This window comes from Somniosus microcephalus, chromosome 22 (genome assembly GCF_052327205.1).
Source record: "Somniosus microcephalus isolate GS21.2 chromosome 22, FLI_Smic_1.0, whole genome shotgun sequence".
In the NCBI taxonomy this organism is placed as follows: domain Eukaryota; kingdom Metazoa; phylum Chordata; class Chondrichthyes; order Squaliformes; family Somniosidae; genus Somniosus; species Somniosus microcephalus.
In genome coordinates, this window is record NC_141008.1 from 47,644,208 (window position 1) to 47,666,653 (window position 22,446).

The following is a 22,446-nucleotide window of genomic DNA, read 5'->3' on the forward strand; positions in this document are numbered from 1 at the left end:
AAGCACGCCTTGAAGGCATCGCAAGGTCAGGGCTCAATCCACCAACGTCTGAACAGCTTCCTGTTGTCCTACAGGAACGAGCCGCATGCCACAACCAAAACTTCCCCCGCTTCGCTCATGATGAAGAGGCAGTTGCGGACAAGTTTTGACTTACTCAAACCTCCAAGGGCAGAGCAGGTTGTCCATCGTCAACAACAAGCTCAAGTTGAAAAGAGAGAGAAAAGAGCCAAGGAGAGACGGTTTCATCCGGGAGAGCACGTCCTAGCTCGAAACTACAACACTGGACCGAAATGGGTTCCTGCTACGGTGATCGCGCAGACGGGCCCTGTGTCTTACACGGTTGAGACTGCTGAGGACGTCGTCTGGAGAAGACACACAGATCAACTGTTGCTAGGAGCAGAGACAGCCACAGAGGCTCCAACGGCTGGTTGGCCTGAACTGTTTCCGAATGATACCGCAAACCAGCCTCCTTTGCCACAGTGCTCTTCTCCAACACAGGAAGTCAAAGAGACTGTTCCACCTGTGCAAACTCCTGACTTTGAACTGACACAGGCACCTTCTCCATCCAGGCCTGTGTCAATGCCTACTGCTGTGGAAGCCAGCGATGACCGCCGTTATCCTGTCAGAGAGCGGTGGCCTCCAAGACGCTTGGATCTGTAGGCTTAGTGACTTACCCACAAGACTGGGGCAGAATAAACCCCAGGGTAAAGTCAGGGTTTGAGGCAGTCTACCTCTACCCTAGGTTAGTTGAGTGTATTGAAAGTAACTTACCTATTGAGGAATAATGTGGACCTTCCATTTAAGAGGGGAGGAAATGTTATGTATTGTGTGTTCTATTGTGTGTTCTCCTCCCACCTGTGGTGGCGCTGTCACAGGAGATAAATGGTTGGGTATTCTCTCGGTTAAGTTTAGCTCTCTTTGTTCGGAACTTGCCAGAACTTCCTTTCCTTCCAATAAAGCACTTCATGTTTGAATCTCTGAGTTCTGAGTCCTAAATTGTGTCTAGGTAGAAAGGTACCTGTAAAGTCTGTGGGTTGTGCAGTAAATAAATACACAGACTTTTGAAGTACAAACAAACAGGTCTTTACTATTCAGAGGTCAGGGCGAATCTGCCCTAGTTATCCTGTAACATCACTTATATACTGGTGTGGTCACTGTCGGTATTACCGTATACAGAAGCCAATCAAATAGTGCCACACCTAAAGTAGTTCTCTTAAAGGTGAACGGTTACACTCAATCGTTCCCTTAAAGGTAGACGGGTACATACACTACAATCCTCCCTTTTTAGCTTATTACTTACAGGGTCCCCGTTAAACATACATATCTTCAACTTCACATAACAATTTACAGATATACTCTCGGTGGAGAACAAACAATTTACAGAGATAATTCCGGTGGAGTCAACGTCATATAAAACAGTTTACAGATATACTTTCGGTGGGAACAGTTCACAGGTTCAGTCTCTGCGGAAACAGTTCATAGATTCAGTCTCTGATCTTGACTCATTCCGAACAGCATCTCTTTGGTGTAGCCGGTTCACATGGCTAGCGTGACTCCTCCATAGCCTTTTTCTTAACGTAACAGCTTGACCTTCCGTCCTGTTGAACCAGCAGTGCGGACTTTTACAACCAACTGGCTGTCTTGATAATTTTCGGGTTTTCAACTAATTTAGCTCCTTTCATGGTGTCCCGCCTGAGATGATAGTATTTTAGACAGTTATTATCTCCTGCTTCTTCTTTTTCTTTTCTGCCTTTTTGAAACTCTCGGAGCTCCTTTCTCTGCGGCCATCTGTAGCGCCACCAACTCTCTATGTTCATTAGACCTTAAGTGCTTCATGCGGATTTCTGTACTTTGGGAGTTTTCATCACAAACTGGGCAGACCAGATCCTCGTAATATTCAGTGTCACTCAATAGGTCAGGATAGTATTCGGGGTCGTCCTGAGTTAGGCCAGTGAGGGGCCCTTCTACTTCCTTCTTATCCAACTGGACATTAGCCGATGGTGGTTCCTTCTCTGACCATCTTTCTTGAAAAGACTTCTTCAAGCATTCATATTCATCCCGCTCTTCCTGGGATGTCTGCCATTCCTTCACGCCTGGCCTCATTTGTGAGTTCAATACCTTCCCTTCCATCGGGGATTCCGTTATCAGGCTATTTAATCCTTCTACTGAAGTAGCTGTTTCCGCATTCTTCTGTTCCCCTTGACGTAATTCAGCATACTTTTGACATCCATGTGCAAGCTGTGTTGCCCCCTCAGCTCTCTCCGTGACTTTTGGAAGCTCCGAATTCTTTCCCTTTGAAACCTGAAACTCGTGTTCCCATTTTGGAGTCTTGTCCCTCAGCATGTATAAGAGTTGGCTGGCCGTTAACTCTTCTACGGGGACACTGTGGATTAGCGCCTTCTCCATTTCATCCACCTTTCCCTCCAATGTTTTCACCTTCCTTTCCTCCGGTCCTTTGGTTTTAAGCGCTCGAAGAAATTGCGCCTTGGTGTTCTCTAACTCCTGATCAGGGGCCATTCCTACAGTCTCTGTGTTCCTTCCATTGGCCTTTCCTTCCACTGGCCGGATTCCTAGTTGAATATGTTCTTCAAGTTGTTGGACCTCTGCCATTGCCGCCTCATATTTGTCTTGTGTTTCCTTCAATAATTTAACGAGTTCTTGGACATCTTGAATTTCACGTTCTGCTATGTCTTCCACCTCTAATTTTCCATCTACGGATGGAATCTCTACCGATGAGTCTGTCTTGGCCTGGAGCTCGTCAAACATTTCCTGCAGCCTTTGTAATTCTCGCTCATGTTCAAACTTTAGTTGTTCATATGCTTTCACTAAAACTAGCTTTTCGGAGGTTGCCGAGTTAACCCCTTCCAGGATTGTAGTCTGGGCCCGTTCATACTGTTCCTTCCACTTGTTACACTCTGCTTGCAACGAGTCGTAGAGATGAACTGGGGTAAAATCCTGGCTTCCTGAAGATTCCTCTTCCTTTAGGTCGTTCTGTAAATAGTCTAGTTCCTGAACAGTTTCAGGGAGATGTGATCGGTACTTGGCCACGATGGCTCTATGGTCGCTCTTTTCTCGAGCTAGCTGTCTCTGTTGTCTTTCCAGGTTCTCCCATTCAGTGTCCCAGAACTTTTCCATATTTTTCATCTCTTGTACGAGACGGTCACTCCACTGTTCTAATTGTTGTCGTACTTTGACATAAGTTTGAGTCCGAGCTCGGTGTTCTTCCGTCGTGGATGAATCCTTAGCTTGAACAGGCTCAGAATTCTCTGTCAACCTGGAGTTCTGCTCTGTAACTTTATTCTTCTTGGTGACATAAGTCTTTCTGCATGTCTTTGTTTCCTTCCCCATCGTCGGCAAGTCCCCTTTAGCCTTGTCATGCATATTTGAATTGGTCTTATCGTCATCCATCTCAGAATCTGAGCTGATAGCTTGCACCGAATCCTCCTTCATTATGGCTTTTAGGTAGTGCCATTCCATGTCTATTTTCTTAATCCACTCCTGTCCTAGAAGTGGTGGTCCTCCCTCAGGTAATACGTACAAATTAATTCTTGGGTGTTCTTTCCCTCTATCTCTCACCTTGACTCTTATTTTCCCCATGGGGTATACATTATGCCCCGTGTATGTCTGTAATACGAACTTGGTATTTCTCAAAGGTATGTGAGAGAATAGCCGGTGGTAGTCCCTTCGGTTGATGACTGATAGAGCTGATCCAGTGTCCAGCTCCATTCGTACTTGGACTCCAGCTATTTTTAATACGACCCAAATCGTTTGTAGATCAGTTTCTTTCCCCACATTGTGGATCTTCAGACTACCCAGCTCCTGGTTGTTTGGGTCTGAGTCTGAATTCTGTTCGTCTGAACTCTTTTCAGCCACCTTGTGTACCTTGTTGTACTTTTCTTGTGGTGGCTTCCGTTGATTGTTGGTCTTTTTCCCGGACCTGCATACCTTCGCGATGTGACCCAGTTTGCCACATTTCCGACACTCTTGGTTCTTAAACCAGCAGTGATTCTGGTCGTGCGTGGTCTTCCCACAACGGTAGCATTTTGTTGTGCTCGAAGTAATTTGGTCCACCCCGAGTGCCGCCGCCTTTAGCTGCATTTCGGCCGTTCCTTTCGCTGCGGCTTCGTGTGATGCAGCTATGAGGACAGCCCTGTCCAGTGTGAGGTCGTTTTCTTCCAGTAGTCGCTTCTGCGTTCCTTCTTTGGACAATCCGCATACGAACTTGTCCCGCAGTGCCTCTGTCAGATTCCCTCCGAACTGGCAGTATTTCGCTAGCCTACGCAGTTCGACCAAGTATCCCGCATTGCTTTCGTCTTTCCTCTGCGTTCTTGCGTAGAATTTGAATCGCTCAGCCAGCATCAACGGTGTGGGGTTCAAGTGGTCCTTCAGCACAGCCACAATTTCTTCGAAGGTCTGATCCGCTGGTTTAGCTGGTGCTATTAGATGCTTCAAGAGCCCATATGTTTTTGCCCCCATCGAGTTTAGCAATGTTATCGCCTTGTCGTCTTCCTCTATTTTGTTGGCTTCGCAATAGATCTCTATGCGTTCCACGTACGTGGCCCAGTCTTCTATTTCAGAATTAAAATCGTTAATATTCCCTCGCTTAGGCATCTTTCTTTCTTTGAAGCAGCACAGTATTTCTTTAAGTATTATTTATTATCTTCTTTTTTCTAAAATGGCGGTTTTCCTGCGAAAATGGCGGTTTCCCGCTCTTCCCTTCTCTCTCTCTCTCTCTCTCTCTCTGCCCACTTCAATGGCAGTTAAGATGGCGGTTCTTTTCCCGCGAAAATGGCGGTTTCCCGCTCTTCCTTTCTCTCCCCGCCCACTTCAATGGCGGTTTCCCGCCTCTGTCGTCTTCTCCGCCTAATGGCGGCTTCCCGCGTTTCTCCCTGGTGTAAGGGGTACGCTTTCCCCACAGCGGACAGGTTCAGCCGCTGGGCTGGCTCTCGCACAGCTCCCCTTACTCGGCTCTGTCTTTTCCTCCCGCCCGCACGGCTCTACCGGCGCTGGGTACACCCCGTTAACGGAGGACAGTTCAGCCGCTGGACTGGCTCTCGCGCAGTCTCTCTCTCCCCGTGCTCGGCTCTGTCTCTCCCTCTCCCGCACGTTCGGTTCTACCGGCTCTGGGTACACCCCGTTAACGGAGGACAGTTCAGCCGCTGGACTGGCCCTCGCGCAGTCTCTCTCTCCCCGTGCTCGGCTCTGTCTCTCCCTCTCCCGCACGTTCGGTTCTACCGGCTCTGGGTACTCCGTAGGTGGAGAACAGTTCAGCCGCTGGACTGGCTCTCGCGCAGTCTCTCTCCCCGTTCTCGGCTCCTGTTCGCTCTCCCACTCCCGCACGTTCGGTTTTGCCGGCTCTGAGTACCCCGTTGGTGGAGAACAGCTCAGCCGCTGGACTGGCTCCTCGCAGTCTCTCACTCCGCACCCGGCTCTCACCCGCACGGTTCCCGTTCGCCTCCCCAGCCCTCTCGCAGACCGGTGTTTCCCTCCCCGGCTGCGGCTGGGTTTCTCCTCCCGCGCCTACTCGCAGGCTCAGCGCTTCGTGGCTGCCCGGATTTTTCCCGCCGATCGCGGTCCGGCTGTCACCCGACGCCGTTGGACCCGACTTTTGGCCGGTACAGCTCCCCCTCGACCGAGGTCGAGTGCTCTGCCCTTCTCCTCCGGATACTTCTACCCCTTCCCCTACTCACAGTCTCTTCGGCCGCCTTGTTTCTTGCTGGTCGGCTCACTCCACACCGTGGTAGCAGGGTAATCAGTGCCTGTTGCTGATGAAGCTTTTGTTGCTAGTCTTCCAGCTTCTGTAAAGTACCACACTTTCTGCTGTTGTAGCCTCATGTTTTCTTTTGGTAGCACGACGAGGGCGGTTGCCTCTCTTCGACGCTCTTTGTTACTTTGCTATTCTTGCCGCAGGGTACGATCGGACTCATCGCCACTGTAAAGTCTGTGGGTTGTGCAGTAAATAAATACACAGACTTTTGAAGTACAAACAGGTCTTTACTATTCAGAGGTCAGGGCGAATCTGCCCTAGTTATCCTGTAACATCACTTATATACTGGTGTGGTCACTGTCGGTATTACCGTATACAGAAGCCAATCAAATAGTGCCACACCTAAAGTAGTTCTCTTAAAGGTGAACGGTTACACTCAATCGTTCCCTTAAAGGTAGACGGGTACATACACTACAGTACCGACACAACATTACACACACACAGTCAAATGCTGGGACACTCAGTCCTGTTACACACACAGTCAGTGCTGGGACACTCAGTCCTGTTACACAGACACAGTCAGTGCTGGGACACTCAGTCCTGTTACGCACACAGTCAGTGCTGGGACACTCTGTCCTGTTACACACACACAGTCAGTGCTGGGACACTCAGTCCTGTTTTACACACACACACAGTCAGTGCTGGGACACTCAGTCCTGTTTTACACACACACACAGTCAGTGCTGGGACACTCAGTCCTGTTACACACACACACAGTCAGTGCTGGGACACTCAGTCCTGTTACACACACACAGTCAGTGCTGGGACACTCGGCCTGTTACACACACAGTCAGTGCTGGGACACTCAGTCCTGTTACACACACACAGTCAGTGCTGGGACACTCAGTCCTGTTACACACAGTCAGTGCTGGGACACTCAGTCCTGTTACACACACAGTCAGTGCTGGGACACTCAGTCCTGTTACACACACACACAGTCAGTGCTGGGACACTCAGTCCTGTTACACACACACACAGTCAGTGCTGGGACACTCAGTCCTGTTACACACAGTCAGTGCTGGGACACTCGGCCTGTTACACACACAGTCAGTGCTGGGACACTCAGTCCTGTTACACACACACAGTCAGTGCTGGGACACTCAGTCCTGTTACACACAGTCAGTGCTGGGACACTCAGTCCTGTTACACACCCAGTCAGTGCTGGGACACTCAGTCCTGTTACACACCCAGTCAGTGCTGGGACACTCAGTCCTGTTACACACCCAGTCAGTGCTGGGACACTCAGTCCTGTTACACACCCAGTCAGTGCTGGGACACTCAGTCCTGTTACACACACAGTCAGTGCTGGGACACTCAGTCCTGTTACACACCCAGTCAGTGCTGGGACACTCAGTCCTGTTACACACCCAGTCAGTGCTGGGACACTCAGTCCTGTTACACACCCAGTCAGTGCTGGGAAACTCAGTCCTGTTACACACACAGTCAGTGCTGGGACACTCAGTCCTGTTACACACAGTCAGAGTGCTGGGACACTCAGTCCTGTTATACACACAGTCAGTGCTGGGACACTCAGTCCTGTTACACACACAGTCAGTGCTGGGTAAACCTCTGGTGGAAGTATGGTGGGTGCCTTTCTTGCCCACCCATGGTTGAGGGCACGGACCCCTCTCAGCCTGATTTGAAGAGTACGGACTCGTTAAGGTGCTGATGACCCCTGTGATTTAGCCCTCACCTCAGCGGGTGTGAATTTGCACTGTGCAGCAATTTAAACAGCACCGTGTCCGCTGCGCGTTGATTGAAACTTTTTAGACTGAGTGCGATAGTTTATTACATAAAGACCTCCCATGATACGGAGCAAAGGCGGGTCGATGAAGCTGTGGTACAGATCAGCCAGGATCTAATCGAATGGCCTCCTCCTGTTCCCGTGTTCCTAATGTGTCGGAGTTCTTCTCACCTTGCGCTTCCTCTTAAAGCGTGCGCTTGGTGAATCCACAGCCTTTGTGGGGGAGAAAGTTCCAGATTTCCACCAGCCTTTGTGTGAACAAGTGATTCCTGACATCACCCCTGAACGGCCTGGCTCTAATGTTCAGATTACGCCCCCTTGTTCTGGACTCCCCCAAAAAGGCCAATGTACTCTTCCTGAAAAGTATGTCCGGAGTTTCGAAGAATGAAAGGTGATCTCATTGAAACATAGAAGATTCTTACAGGGCTTGACAGGGTAGATGCAGGGAGGATGGTTCCCCTGGCTGGGGAGTCTAGAACCAGGGGTCACAGTCTCAGAATAAGGGGTCGGCCATTTAGGACTGAGATGAGGAGAAATTTCTTCACTCAGAGGGTGGTGAATCTTTGGAATTCTCTACCCAGAGGGCTGTGGGGGCTCAGTCGTTGAGTATATTCAAGGCTGAGATAGATAGAGTTTTGGACATTAAGGGAATCAAGGGATATGGGGATAGCGCGGGAAGGTGGAGATGAGGTAGAAGATCAGCCATGATCTTATTGAATGGAGGAGCAGGCTCGAGGGGCCAAATGGCCGACTCCTGCTCCTATTTCTTATGTTTGTAAAATCCGCAGATGATGGCATGTTAGGCGGGAGGAGGGGGATGAGGGGAAGCTCCATCGAATGCAGAGCGACCACATTCTCTTCAGGACACGACACCTCAGGGAGGTGCTTGTAGCTTCTCATCCACCCATACCCTCGAGTGTGGGGTCACTGGCCCCTCGAGTGTGGGGTCACTGCCCCTCGAGTGTGGGGTCACGGCCCCTCGAGTGTGGGGTCACTGGCCCCTCGAGTGTGGGGTCACTGGCCCCTCGAGTGTGGGGTCACTGCCCCTCGAGTGTGGAGTCACTGGCCCCTCGAGTGTGGGGTCACTGCCCGAGTGTGGAGTCACTGGCCCCTCGAGTGTGGGGTCACTGCCCCTCGAGTGTGGGGTCACTGGCCCCTCGAGTGTGGGGTCACTGGCCCCTCGAGTGTGGGGTCACTGGCCCCTCGAGTGTGGGGTCACTGGCCCCTCGAGTGTGGGGTCACTGGCCCCTCGAGTGTGGGGTCACTGGCCCCTCGAGTGTGGGGTCACTGGCCCCTCGAGTGTGGGGTCACTGGCCCCTCGAGTGTGGGGTCACTGGCCCCTCGAGTGTGGGGTCAAAGGGCCCTCGAGTGTGGGGTCAAAGGGCCCTCGAGTGTGGGGTCAAAGGGCCCTCGAGTGTGGGGTCAAAGGGCCCCTCGAGTGTGGGGTCAAAGGGCCCCTCGAGTGTGGGGTCAAAGGCCCCTCGAGTGTGGGGTCAAAGGCCCCTCGAGTGTGGGGTCAAAGGCCCCTCGAGTGTGGGGTCAAAGGCCCCTCGAGTGTGGGGTCAAAGGCCCCTCGAGTGTGGGGTCAAAGGGCCCCTCGAGTGTGGGGTCAAAGGGCCCCTCGAGTGTGGGGTCAAAGGGCCCCTCGAGTGTGGGGTCAAAGGGCCCCTCGAGTGTGGGGTCAAAGGCCCCTCGAGTGTGGGGTCAAAGGCCCCTCGAGTGTGGGGTCAAAGGCCCCTCGAGTGTGGGGTCAAAGGCCCCTCGAGTGTGGGGTCAAAGGCCCCTCGAGTGTGGGGTCAAAGGCCCCTCGAGTGTGGGGTCAAAGGCCCCTCGAGGTTTTGTTTGCTAACGTTTCTGTGAAGCGCCTTGTGATGTTAAAGGCGCTATATAAATGCAAGTTGTTGTTATCTGACCCTAACCTGGGAGCGCGTTCGATTAACTTGAAGTGGGACCAGATTGAGGAGAAATCGCTTGTGTGGTTTTAAAAATTTATTAATACAGAACGGATCATCTGAGGGGATACATCAATCTGATAAAAATTAACAGTGAAATATAGAGTACGCAGGATAATCCATATATATATATAATATATTTATAAAACAGACTGATGACCTAGATACAGAGAAATCAATTCTCACCATGGTTGAGATATTAAGGTGTTATCTTTGACAGAGTTTCAGGTGACATGATAAAGAGAAATTTTACAAAAAGGTAGGAGGGATTTTATTATTTTCTAACGGTTCTGTGATACTGCGCCACCTGGCGAGGTTTGCACCTGGTGCGGTCACCTGTAGTGATTGGGCGCTCTGAGCATGCGCGCTGCAAGGCTGATAGTCGGGCGTCTCACGGGATAACATGCTCCGCGCTTGACCAGAAATGAAAGCTTTTATTGCTATTGCTCGCGACGTGCAGTGAGTGAAGGTGTGGAGGGAGGGGGAGGCTCCAGGCAATGTCCCCTTTAAGCCGCGCGTCCGCCCAGCGCTCCAGGGAATCCGCGCAGCCGGCTTTTCAGTGCATAAGACGCAGCTTAAAGGGCCCGCGCGGTGCCAAGAAAAATTACAGGGAACATTGGCTGTGGGGTCTTGCCTTTAATAAACCCTTTCAAATGCCAGACCCGTGCAGTGATCCTGGCCAAATGTCACGTGAAGAAAACGGACCCTTTTGCTGGAGAGGGAACCTCCCCTTTAACGCAGCATACTGCCCTCCGCCCTCCCTCCCTTTGATTGTGAGGGTCCGAGGTCACGCCTAGAGGACTATATCTGACCCAGTTTGAACAGTCTATCATCGTATAGGACCTGTGCGTGTACAATACTGGATTCATTACAAGCATTCCGATCAAATCCCTCCCCTCCCCAAACCCACTGTCCTACAGTGTTAGCCTCAGTCCCTTTCTTTAAAATGCCCTTTAACCCTATAAATGCTAGCAGTTTAATGATGTGTGCCTCCCCACTGCCCCTTTGACAGAGGAAATACTACATTGGATAATAATGAAATGGCAGTCTTGTTAAATGAATATTCTCTCTGTTTTCAGTGAAGAGGACAAAATACCAGCAGTACACGGGAACCTAAAAATAAGTCAAGGTGAGAAACATAATGGATTTAATCTAAGTAAGAAAATGGTAATGGAGAAAGTAATGGGACTTAAGACAGTCAAATCGCCAGGACCTGATGATTTCCACCCCAGAATATTAAGAGAAACAGGTGGGGAAATTGGAGAGGCATTAGGTATAATTTTCCAAAGCTTCAGGAATTGTCTTTTTGAATTGGGAAAATTGCAAATGTGACTACAGGAAACTCTCGATTTACCGGCACCTAAATAACCGGAAATCTCTGTTAACTGGCAAAATTCAGGAGTAGGTTCAGGTAAGTTTTACTTCATATTAGTGGCCGTTCCTGGATCTGTGGCTGTGTAACCGGGGTTCCTGCATCTGTTGCCATGCAACAGAGACACCTGGATCTTTGGCCGTGCACGGGGCTCTCGTACCTTTTACTATACCTCTCTGTAATCCGGACTTTTTGATAAACTGGCACCACGCCGGTCCCGTCGGTGCCGGATAAAAAGAGAGTTTCCTGTATTATTTAAGAAGGGTGGGAGCGAGAAACCAGGAAACTACAGACCCACCTGTTTAACATCAGGTGTGGGGAAGTTACTGGAATCTATCATCAGGGACAGAGCGACTGGACAAGTCTGAGCTGATCAAAGAGTCGGCACAGATTTGTGATAGGTGGGTTATGTGCGACTAATCTAGTTGAATTTTTTGAGGCACTCACTAACATGGTGGAGAGGGGAGTGTCGATGGATGTTGTCTATATCAACTTCCAGAAGGTATTTGATAAGATTCCGCACAAGAGATTAGCAGCAAAAATGAGAGCGCACAGAATTGGCAGTAACCTTGGGACACGGGTCAGTAACTGGTTGGCAGGGTTCGATCTCCGATTGGTGGGATGTGGTGTTCCCCAGGGATCTGTAGTGATGGACCGAGTGAGTGGGCAAGACTGCGACAGCTGGGGTTCAATGTGAACTCTGGATCGAAGAAGAACAAATCGGAATATTTCCCCAGTGCTGAGAGATGAGGGGCTGTGGAGGAGCGAAGGGACTTTGGTGTCCATGAACACAAATCACTCAAAGCCAGTGCACAGGCACAAAAAGCAATCAAAAGGCTAATGGAAGGCTGGCCATTATCTCGAGGGCTGGAACTCTAAAATGCTTCAGTTGTTCAGAACCTTGATCAGACCCCATCTGGTGTTCAGTTCAGGGCCCCGACCCTCAGGAAGGAGATACTGGCCTCGGAGGGGGTTCATATTTATCTACAGCCTGGGGCGGGGGGAGGTGGGTGTTTACAGCACAGTTACCGCTGCGGTGTTGAAATGAATGAAGTGGTTTTGTTGACACACTCAGGTGAATACTTTTCTGTCTCTGTCTGGTCCGGTGAGAGTTTGCACAGCCGGCTCGGATATGGGTCAGCCATGATCTGACTGTGTTGCTAATCTGTGCCTGGTGTGACAAAAAGCAATTGTGAAATTCACACTGTGCAAGATACAATGGGGTTTTAAACTAGGATCTACCCTGAAATGAACCAGACTAAAATGTCCTGAAAATACTGCACTCCCGGCCCTATAATTGAGGTAAAGTTCCCTTTAGTACAGAAACACCTTTGTTTTAATACAACACTGCCCCTTTAATAGAGGGGTCCTGGTCCTAATACTTGAGTAGACAGGATCCGTGTCGACTGATTTGTGCCCTCAGTGTTTCCTTGCAGTTTTTAAAAAACATTTTTTGAAATGTTTTTCCTCCCAGGCTCAGATCTTGGCCGGCCAGCCCCCCGCCCCCCCCCCCAAAGAATCGGGAGTGGTCGGCGCTATTGCTCACTGCGGGGAGCCAGGCCAGGCCAGGCTCTGGTGTGGCTGCAATGCCCCCCACAGTCGAACAGCCTGCCAACACTCGCGCGTCCAGGGATGGCACGCGGGCTAGGCCTTGGCACGTGGGCTAGGCCTTGGCGGGCAGGCGGGACCCGAGAACCATAAGCGCGCCTCCCCCCCCCAGCCTCCCTGCGAGAGTCAGCAGCTTCAGGGAAGGAGGGAGGGGCGGAGGCGGGGCGGGCGCAGACATCAACTCACAGACTAAAAGAAATGTGATGTTCGGGGTGGTGAGAATCTCGATTTACTTCAGATAATTTACTGAAGCAAATAATAAATGAACACTTTTAAAGCTATAATGCCAGTGATCTCCTGGACAACGGGACCGTGGCCAACAGTCCCAAACTTGAATACAGAAGCTGGACGGAGGCCAATTCACTCCTGAGATCTCCGCACATTTCCAGCTTCCAAATTCAGGCGCTCGGCCCGCTCCAGTTAGAAATTCCACCAGCAGAAGGCAGCGGTGAGCCAGGTGCGCGCTTGGGCCCTCTGGTGACGGAGCCTGGAACTGCAGGGACAGCGGACCATTCTCCACGGGGTTGGTGTTGAGATACTGGGGTCGCACAGCTCCCAACCCAACCTCCCCGTCCACCCCTGCAGGGGAGGGCTGGAGGGAGGGGAAACGGAAGGGCCAATGCCCCTCCCACCCCCAGAAGGTTTCAGCGCGGATTATGTCCCCACCCTCTCCTCCCCTTTGCTCTGAATCCCAGAACGGTCTGGGTTCCCCCCAGTCCACGTTACACTCGGTCGCACCTCCCAGCATCATCAGCTTTGCTGCGGCAAGTATGAAATATGCTCGGAGTGGGGGGGTGGGGGGGGGGGGCGCGGGCTGTGCAGTGCAGGCAACTCCCATAGCGACAGGACTGGGGGTAACCAGTCTCTCCGTTACCCCGATCGGCAACACGGAAATACAGGCGATTTCCCCAAAGTGGGATTCAGGATCTCCCCGCATCCGCCCCCTGCACCTTGGGAAGGGATATCCCGCGGTTAACAGGACGGGATTGGAGCTTCTCTCGCGCGCAGTCGGGTAGCCCTGATCTCACGCGGGTGTTTGGCTCCTCGCTCCATTGGGGGGGGGGGGGGGGGGGGGGGGGGGGGAGAGAGAGAGAGAGAGAGAGAGAGAGAGAGAGAAAATCTTTTTAAAAGAGTGAGGAGGAGAAAATAAAGAGCAAGCTCGCCCTGAACTCTAGGCCGCAGGCTCTGAATAGACAAACTAGGAGCGATGATCTCCCGCCAAAGTGTCTAAAAACCACAGGAGCTGCGACCTTGGCCAATAACTTGCTGAGAGGACGCTCGAAAAATTATTCCCCTTCCCCCATAAATAACGTTGATTAATCGATGATATTAAGATGTCGACTCTCAGAGATGGACCTCGAGCACCAACTGGAAACTGTTGAGCGTCTCACCGAGGGTCTGTTGATGGAGCGAGCGTGAACACTGGCCTAGAGAGTCCTGTCTCGGTGCGGTGAGGGGGCCTGGGGCCTACACAAAGGCCTCGTGTTTTGAGCTGCCGTTGATTTTCATGAAGAGTTTGGCATCCTCCGCTTTCTGGTCCCGCAGCTTCCGCAGCTGGTGCCGGTAGTACAGCAGGTAGGCCGGGAGACAGAAACCCAGCATGCTGACCCCCAGCAAGCCGATGTTCACCTGGGGGAGAGGAGGAGATGCAATAAACAACAACTGCTCGCATTGATAGAACGTCACCCGGCGCTCCACAGGAGCATCAACCAAACTAAATCTGGCACCCAGCCACAGAAGGAGATATTAGAACAGGAAAAAGACTTGCATTTCTATAGCGCCTTCCACAACCACCGGACATCCCAAAGTGCTTTACAGCCAATGAAGTACTTTTTGAAGTGAAGTCACTGTTGTAATGTGGGAAACATGGCAGCCAATTTGCGCACAGCAAGCTCCCATAAACAGCAATGTGATAATGACCAGATAATCTGTCTTTGTTATGGTGTTTGAGGGATAAATATTGGCTCCGGGACACCGGGGAGAACTCCCCTGCTCTTCTTCGAAATAGTGGCCGTGGGATCTTTTACGTCCACCCGAGAGAACAGACGGGGCCTCGGTTTAACGTCTCATCTGAAAGACGGCCCCTCCGACAGTGCAGCGCTCCCTCAGTATTGCCCCTCCGACCGTGCGGCACTCCCTCAGTACTGCCCCTCCGACAGTGCAGCGCTCCCTCAGTACTGCCCCTCCAACAGTGCAGCGCCCCCTCAGTATTGCCCCTCCGACAGTGCAGCACTCCCTCAGTACTGCCCCTCCGACAGTGCAGCGCTCCCTCAGTACTGCCCCTCCAACAGTGCGGCACCCTCTCAGTACTGCCCCTTCGACAGTGCAGCGCTCCCTCAGTACTGCCCCTCCGACATTGCGGCGCTCCCTCAGTACTGCCCCTCCGACAGTGCGGCACTCCCTCAGTACTGCCCCTCCGACAGTGCGGCGCTCCCTCAGTACTGCCCCTGACAGTGCAGCACTCCCTCAGTACTGCCCCTCCGACAGTGCGGCGCTCCCTCAGTACTGCCCCTCCGACAGTGTGGCGCTCCCTCAGTACCGCCCCTCCGACAGTACGGCGCTCCATCAGTACTGCCCCTCCGACAGTGTGGCGCTCCCTCAGTAATGCCCCTCCGACAGTGCAGCACTCCCTCAGTACTGCCTCTCCGACAGTGCGGTGCTCCCTCAGTACTGCCCCTGACAGTGCAGCACTCCCTCAGTACTGCCCCTCTGACAGTGCGGCGCTCCCTCAGTACTGCCCCTGACAGTGCAGCACTCCCTCAGTACTGCCCCTCCGACAGTGCGGCGCTCCCTCAGTACTGGCTCTGGGAGTGTCAGCCTAGATTTACGTGCTCAAGTCCCTGGAGACCAAAAGCTTGGTCAAAGAAGAAGGTTTTAAGGAGCGTCTTAAAGGAGGTGAGTGAGGCATAGAGGTTTAGGGAGGGAATTCCAGAGCTTAGGGCTCAGACAGTTGAAGGCACGGCCGCCAATGGTGGAGCGATTAAAATCAGGGATGCTCAAGAGGCCAGAATTAGAGGAGCGCAGAGATCTCGGCGGGGTTGTGGGGCTGGAGGAGGTTACAGAGATAGGAAGGGGCGAGCTCATGGAAGCATTTGAAAACAAGGATGAGAATTTTAAAATCAAGGTGTTGCCGAACTGTGAGTGATGGGTGAACGGGACTTGGTGCGAGTTAGGACTCGGGCAGCAGAGTTGTGGAGTGTTTGATGGGACAGTGTAGAGGGAGCTTTACTCTGTATCTAACCCGTGCTGTACTTGCCCTGGGAGTGTTTGATGGGACAGTGTAGAGGGAGCTTTACTCTGTATCTAACCCGTGCTGTACCTGCCCTGGGAGTGTTTGATGGGACAGTGTAGAGGGAGCTTTACTCTGTATCTAACCCGTGCTGTACCTGCCCTGGGAGTGTTTGATGGGACAGTGTAGAGGGAGCTTTACTCTGTATCTTACCCAGAGAGGATCGCCTTCAAGTGGTCCCATCATCGCCAGGAAGAGGGGCTGTTGGAGAAGTGCGAAGAGGGCACTGACGAGCGACTGCATTCCCGTCAAACTGCCGAACTGTGTGGAGGGATACCTGCAACGGGCAGAAAAGCAAACCATCAGAAACCGGGCAATGAAGCTAATCGAGTCTCTGTGAAAACGCAGGCCCCGATAGTTACTGGTTTATCTTCTGCTGTGACATGTTGGTGCATGACCCCTGAACCTGAACTCGCCAACCTTTACCAGAACCGTCACCCCACAACATTAAAACAGGGCACAGAGGAATTCATTGCAGACACTCTCGGAGTCTGATCAATAATCCGGACACTCTCGGAGTCTGATCAATAATCCGGACACACTCAGAGTCTGTGGAATAATCCAGACACACTCGGAGTCTGTGGAATAATCCAGACACTCTCGGAGTCTGATCAATAATCCGGACACACTCGGAGTCTGATCAATAATCCGGACACACTCGGAGTCTCTCCAATAACGTTGCTCTGCCAGCCTCTCGGGCTGTTAATATGAAATGCAGGAGTTTGGTGAAGATCTGTTACTCACACTGCAGCGTACAGTCCGCCCACAGCCGAGTGAATGAAGCCTCGGACAATGGTGTGCAGCACGAAGGAGACAATCTGCAGGGAAAGAGAAACAGTCAGGAGGGTTTAAATCGTACAACCGCCACCACCCCCCCCGGGGTCAGATCTTCTCGCTGGGCCGAGACTGCGGGCCCCCCACTCTCACACACTGTCTGCGGGCCCCTCACTCTCACACACTGTCTGCGGGCCCCTCACTCCCACACACTGTCTGCGAGCCCCTCACTCTCGCACACTGTCTGCGAGCCCCTCACTCTCGCACACTGTCTGTCACTGTGGTCGGGGACACTGCCTCAGATAGGGGGGCAGTTTATACAAAGCAAACCGGGAACCCTGCTCTCCCGCCTGTGTCATTGGGAGGAGGGGAGAATGGGGCGGGCGGAGGGAGCTTCTGTGTCTCACATGCCTCACAATGAGAGTCTGCAATGGCGATAATATTACAGCAGAAACGGGCAAGGAGTGGAGACAACACTACCCGGGACTGACTCTTATCGTATAAAACAAAGAAAGACTCACATTTCTATAGCGCCTTTCAACCTCTAGATGTTCCAAAGCGCTTTACAGCCAGTGAAGTACTTTTTGAAGTGTAGTCACTGTTGTAATGTAGGAAACGCGGCAGCCAATTTATGCACAGCAAGATCCCACAAACAGCGATGAAATAAATGACCATGACTCAGTGGGCAGCTCTCTCGCGCCTCGGAGTCAGAGGGTCGTGGGTTCAAGTCCCACTCCAGAGACTTGAGCACAAAAATCCAGGCCGACACTCCAGTGCAATACTGAGGGGAGCGCCGCACTGTCGGAGGGGCAGTACTGAGGGAGCGCTGCACTGTCTGAGGGGCAGTACTGAGGGAGTGCCACACTGTCGGAGGGGCAGTACTGAGGGAGCGCTGCACTGTCTGAGGGGCAGTACTGAGGGAGTGCTGCACTGTTCGGAGGGGCAGTACTGAGGGGAGCGCCGCACTGTTCGGAGGGGGCAGTACTGAGGGAGCGCCGCACTGTCGGAGGGGGCAGTACTGAGGGAGCGCCGCACTGTCGGAGGGGGCAGTGCTGAGGGAGCGCCGCGCTGTCGGAGGGGCAGTACTGAGGGAACACTGCACTGTCGGAGGGGCAGTACTGAGGGAACACTGCACTGTCGGAGGGGCAGTACTGAGGGAACACTGCACTGTCGGAGGGGCAGTACTGAGGGGAGTGCTGCACTGTTCGGAGGGGGCAGTACTGAGGGAGCGCCGCACTGTCGGAGGGGCAGTACTGAGGGAGCGCCGCCACTGTCGGAGGGGCAGTACTGAGGGGAGCGCCGCACTGTCGGAGGGGCAGTACTGAGGGAGCGCCGCACTGTCGGAGGGGCAGTGCTGAGGGAGCGCCGCGCTGTCGGAGGGGCAGTGCTGAGGGAACACTGCACTGTCGGAGGTGCCGTCTTTCGGATGAGACGTTAAACCTGCTCTCTCAGGTGGACGTAAAAGATTTCTCACGGCCACTATATTGAAGAAGAACAGGGGAGTTCTCCCCGGTGTCCTGGCCAATATTTATCCCTCAATCAACATCACTACAACAGATTGTCAGGTCATTGTCTCATTGCTGTTTGTGGGATCTTGCTGTGCGCAAATTGGCTGCCGTGTTTCCTGCATTACAACAGTGACTCCACTTCAAAAGTACTTCCCTGGCTGTAAAGTGCGTTCGGATGAGACATTAAACCGAGGCCCCCGTCTGCCCACGTAGGTGGACGTAAAAAATCCCGCGGCCGAATGTAGTGAAAGGCGCTATAGAATGCAAGATCAGCTTCCGTCTGCTTGTGTTTTTGCTCCTTCACCACCTCGCCTACAAATGTAGGAGCACCACTTGGATGAGTTACTGGGGGTCACCGTGGAAACGTCACCAGCGAGGGCGGGGGGGGTGGTGGGGGAGGGAGATTTGATGAGGAAAACCCAAGGCTGAGGGATGCTCCACGTAACAGGGTCCGACCAGACCGATGGTACCTGGAGCAGCTGCAATGTGGACACTTGTCAGCAGGTGGCAGCAGAGGCTGGAAGTGCCAAACTCCCGTGGCAGGGTCAGAGGGCACACCAGTCACCATTGTATGGGATTCCCCCAGACATTTACATAGTGCCTTCTACAACCACAAGATGTTCCAAAGCACTTTACAGCCAATGAAGTACTTTTGAAGTGTAGTCACTGTTGTAATGTTGGAAACGCGGCAACCAATTTGCGCACAGCAAGCTCCCACAAACAGCAATGTGATAATGACCAGATAATCTGTTTTTAGTGATTTTGATTGTGGGATAAATATTGGCCAGGACACCAGAACTCCCCTGCTCTTCTTCGAAATAGTGCTATGGGATCTTTTACATCCACCTGAGAGGTTTAACATCTCATCCAAAAGACGGCACCTCCGACAGTGCAGCGCTCCCTCAGTACTGCCCCTCCGACAGTGCGGTGTCCCTCAGTACTGACCCTCCGACAGTGCGGCGCTCCCTCAGTACCGCCCCCCTCCGACAGTGCAGCACTCCCTCAGTACTGCCCCTCCGACAGTGCAGCACTCCCTCAGTACTGCCCCTCCGACAGTGCAGCACTCCCTCAGTACTGCCCCTCCGACAGTGCGGTGTCCCTCAGTACTTGCCTCTCCGACAGTGCGGTGTCCCTCAGTACTGCCCCCTCCGACAGTGTGGTGTCCCTCAGTACTGCCCCTCCGACAGTGCGGTGTCCCTCAGTGCTGCACTGGGAGTGTCGGCCTGGATTATGGGCTTGAGTCTCCGGAGCGGGACTTGAACCCACGATCTTCTGACTTGGGCGAGAGAGAGAGTGTTACCCACTGAGCCATGGACGACACTCCCAAGCACCTTGGGGACGTTTTACTACGTTAAAGACGCTATATAAATGTAGGTTGTTGTTGTTGTTAGAAACTTTATTGGAATAGGCAGTGAGGGTCAGGGGGTGAGTGTCAGTGAGGATCAGGGGGTGAGGGTCAGGGGGTGAGTGTCAGTGAGGGTCAGGGGGTGAGGGTCAGTGGGTGAGGGTCAGGGGGTGAGTGTCAGGGGGTGAGGGGTCAGTGAGGGTAGGGGTTGAGGGTCAGTGAGGGTCGGGGTTGAGGGTCAGTGAGTGAGTGTCAGTGAGGGTCAGGGGGTGAGTGTCAGTCAGTGAGGGTCAGGGGGTGAGGGTCAGGGGTTGAGGGTCAGTGAGGGTCGGGGGGTGAGGGTCAGGGGGTGCGAGGCAGTGAGGGTCAGGGGCCACTTGGGTGAGGCGTCGCAGTGACTGTTCGGCAACACGAGTCATCAGCTACTGGTGGGGGGAGGGCTTGGAAATGGAGCGTTCCCAGACTCCGAGCTGTTGGTACCTGCAGCGGGAGGTTGGGGATGAGGCAGGCGATTCCGAATCCCACCAGGAGGAGGTTGGTGAACACAAAAGCTCGGGTGGCATTGGTGATTTTCTGAATCTTTCGGTCCCTTTTCTTGGAGTTGGGCCTGAAACAAAAACAGGAAGGAATCAAACGCTGGTCCAACGATGGACTGAAAGAACCAGAGACAACCGAGAAAAAAAATCGGAGCCGGTGATTAATCGCAGTGCACACAGGGAGCTCGCGGTGAGAAGGTCCACTCAGTGATACAGCGCCCAACCATCTACCCACACGCCAACCTATAACCCAACCCTCTACCCCACACACCAACCTATAACCCAACCCTCTACCCACACACCAACCTATAACCCAACCCTCTACCCACACACCACCCTCTACCCATACGCCAACCTATAACCCAACCCTCTACACACACATCAACCTATAACCCAACCCATTACCCACACACCAATCTATAACCCAACCCTCTACCCACACACCAACCTATAACCCAACCCTCTACCCACACACCAACCTATAACCCAACCATCTACCCACACACCAACCTATAACCCAACCCTCTACCCACAGACCAACCTATAACCCAACCCTCTACCCACACACCAACCTATAACCCAACCATCTACTCACACACCAACCTATAACCCAACCCTTTACCCACACACCAACCTATAACCCAACCCTCTACCCACACACCAACCTATAACCCAACCCTCTACCCACAGACCAACCTATAACCCAACCCTCTACCCACACACCAACCTATACCCCAACCCTCTACCCACACACCCAACCTATAACCCAACCCTTTAACCATGCGCCAACCTATAACCCAACCCTCTACCCACACACCAACCTATACCCCAACCCTCTACCCACACGCCAACCTATAACCCAACCCTTTACCCACACACCAACCTATAACCCCAACCCTCTACCCACACACCAACCTATAACCCAACCCTCTACCCACACACCCCTAACCCAACCTATAACCCAACCCTATACCACCCTCTACCCACACGCCAACCTATAACCCAACCCTCTACCCACACACCAACCTATACCCCAACCCTCTACCCCACACACCAACCTATAACCCAACCCACTACTCTACTCACACGCCAACCTATAACCCAACCCTTTACCCACACACCAACCTATAACCCAACCCTCTACCCACACGCCAACCTATAACCCAACCCTCTACCCACACACCAACCTATAACCCAACCCTCTACCCACACGCCAACCTATAACCCTTCACCCACACACCAACCTATAACCCAACCCTCTACCCACACGCCAACCTATAACCCAACCCTTCACCCACACACCAACCTATAACCCAACCCTCTACCCACACACCAACCTATACCCCAACCCTTTACCCACACACCAACCTATAACCCAACCCTCTGCCCACTCACAATCCATTAGCCAATGTCAAACCAACTTGCTGACTGTAACCCAACACCTGCCCATTCACTCATCCAATAAACAGAACACTTGCTTCGCTCACTCTCCTCCAGTTGCCCCGTATACACCAGATACTCTTTGGCTGTTGATGGGCTGGGTTGTACTCCACACCTTCCCTTAAACATTCCAAAGCTCTGGTTTTCCCCTCCGCTCCCCGGCCCCCACTTACTTTTTCCCGGCCACCAGCTCCTTCTCATCCGCGTCGCCCCTCCCGTCATCGCAGTCCTTCAGTTTCCAGTCCATGATATAGCCAATCACAGGGGCCGTCATCAAGCAAAGCAGCTGTAGGACGCCAAAGATGGAGGAGTAGAGACTGACTGGGGGCAGAGAGAGAACGCAAATCAGACGGCAGTACAGGGTAGCAGGGGCTCAATGGCCTGCGCCAGTGAGGCGATGAAACACTTTTCAAGTGAGGTCACTGTTGTAATGTAGGAAACGCGGCAGCTAATCTACGCGCAGCAAGATCCTACAAACAGCAATGTGATAATGACCAGATAATCTGTTTTAGTGATGTTGATTGAGGGATAAATATTGGCCCCAGGACAGCGGGGAGAACTCCCCTGCTCTTCTTCGAAATAGCGGTCGTGGGATCTTTTACATCCACCTGAGAGAGCAGACGGGGCCTCGGTTTAACGTCACCTCCGACAGTGCGGCGTTCCCTCAGTACTGCCCCTCTGACAGTGTGGCGCTCCCTCAGTACTGCCCCTCCGACAGTGCGGCGCTCTCTCAGTACTGCCCCTCCGACAGTGCGGCGCTCTCTCAGTACTGCCCCTCCGACAGTGCGGCGCTCCCTCAGTACTGCCCCTCCGACAGTGCGGCGCTCCCTCAGTACTGCCACTCCGACAGTGCGGCGCTCCCTCAGTACTGCCCCTCCGACAATGCGGCGCTCCCTCAGTACTGCCCCTCCGACAGTGCGGCGCTCCCTCAGTACTGCACTGGAGTGTCTGCCTAGATTTTGTGCTCAAGTCTCTGGAGTGGGACTTGAACCCACAACCTTCTGACTCAGAGGCGAGGGTGCTGCCCACTGAGCTGTGGCAGGGACAGGAAGAGGTGTTCTGGACCAGGACCCCGATCCTACGCCCCCCATCCCTCCCGCTGCTGGACTCG

General features: G+C 52.9%; 1 protein-coding gene across 1 annotated transcript; it reads right to left on the minus strand.

Moving 5' to 3' along the window:
* Nucleotides 1-9,482: 9,482 nt before the first annotated feature.
* LOC147102263 (large neutral amino acids transporter small subunit 4-like) lies at nucleotides 9,483-21,938 on the minus strand. Its single transcript, XM_085964643.1, has 5 exons — nucleotides 21,509-21,938; nucleotides 19,840-19,966; nucleotides 16,477-16,550; nucleotides 15,886-16,009; nucleotides 9,483-14,072 (listed from the first exon to the last, which is right to left on the minus strand). The coding sequence occupies exons 1-5, from the start codon at nucleotides 21,607-21,609 to the stop codon at nucleotides 13,911-13,913; spliced, it is 588 nt and encodes a 195-aa protein (XP_085820769.1). The 5' UTR covers nucleotides 21,610-21,938; the 3' UTR covers nucleotides 9,483-13,910.
* Nucleotides 21,939-22,446: the final 508 nt, after the last annotated feature.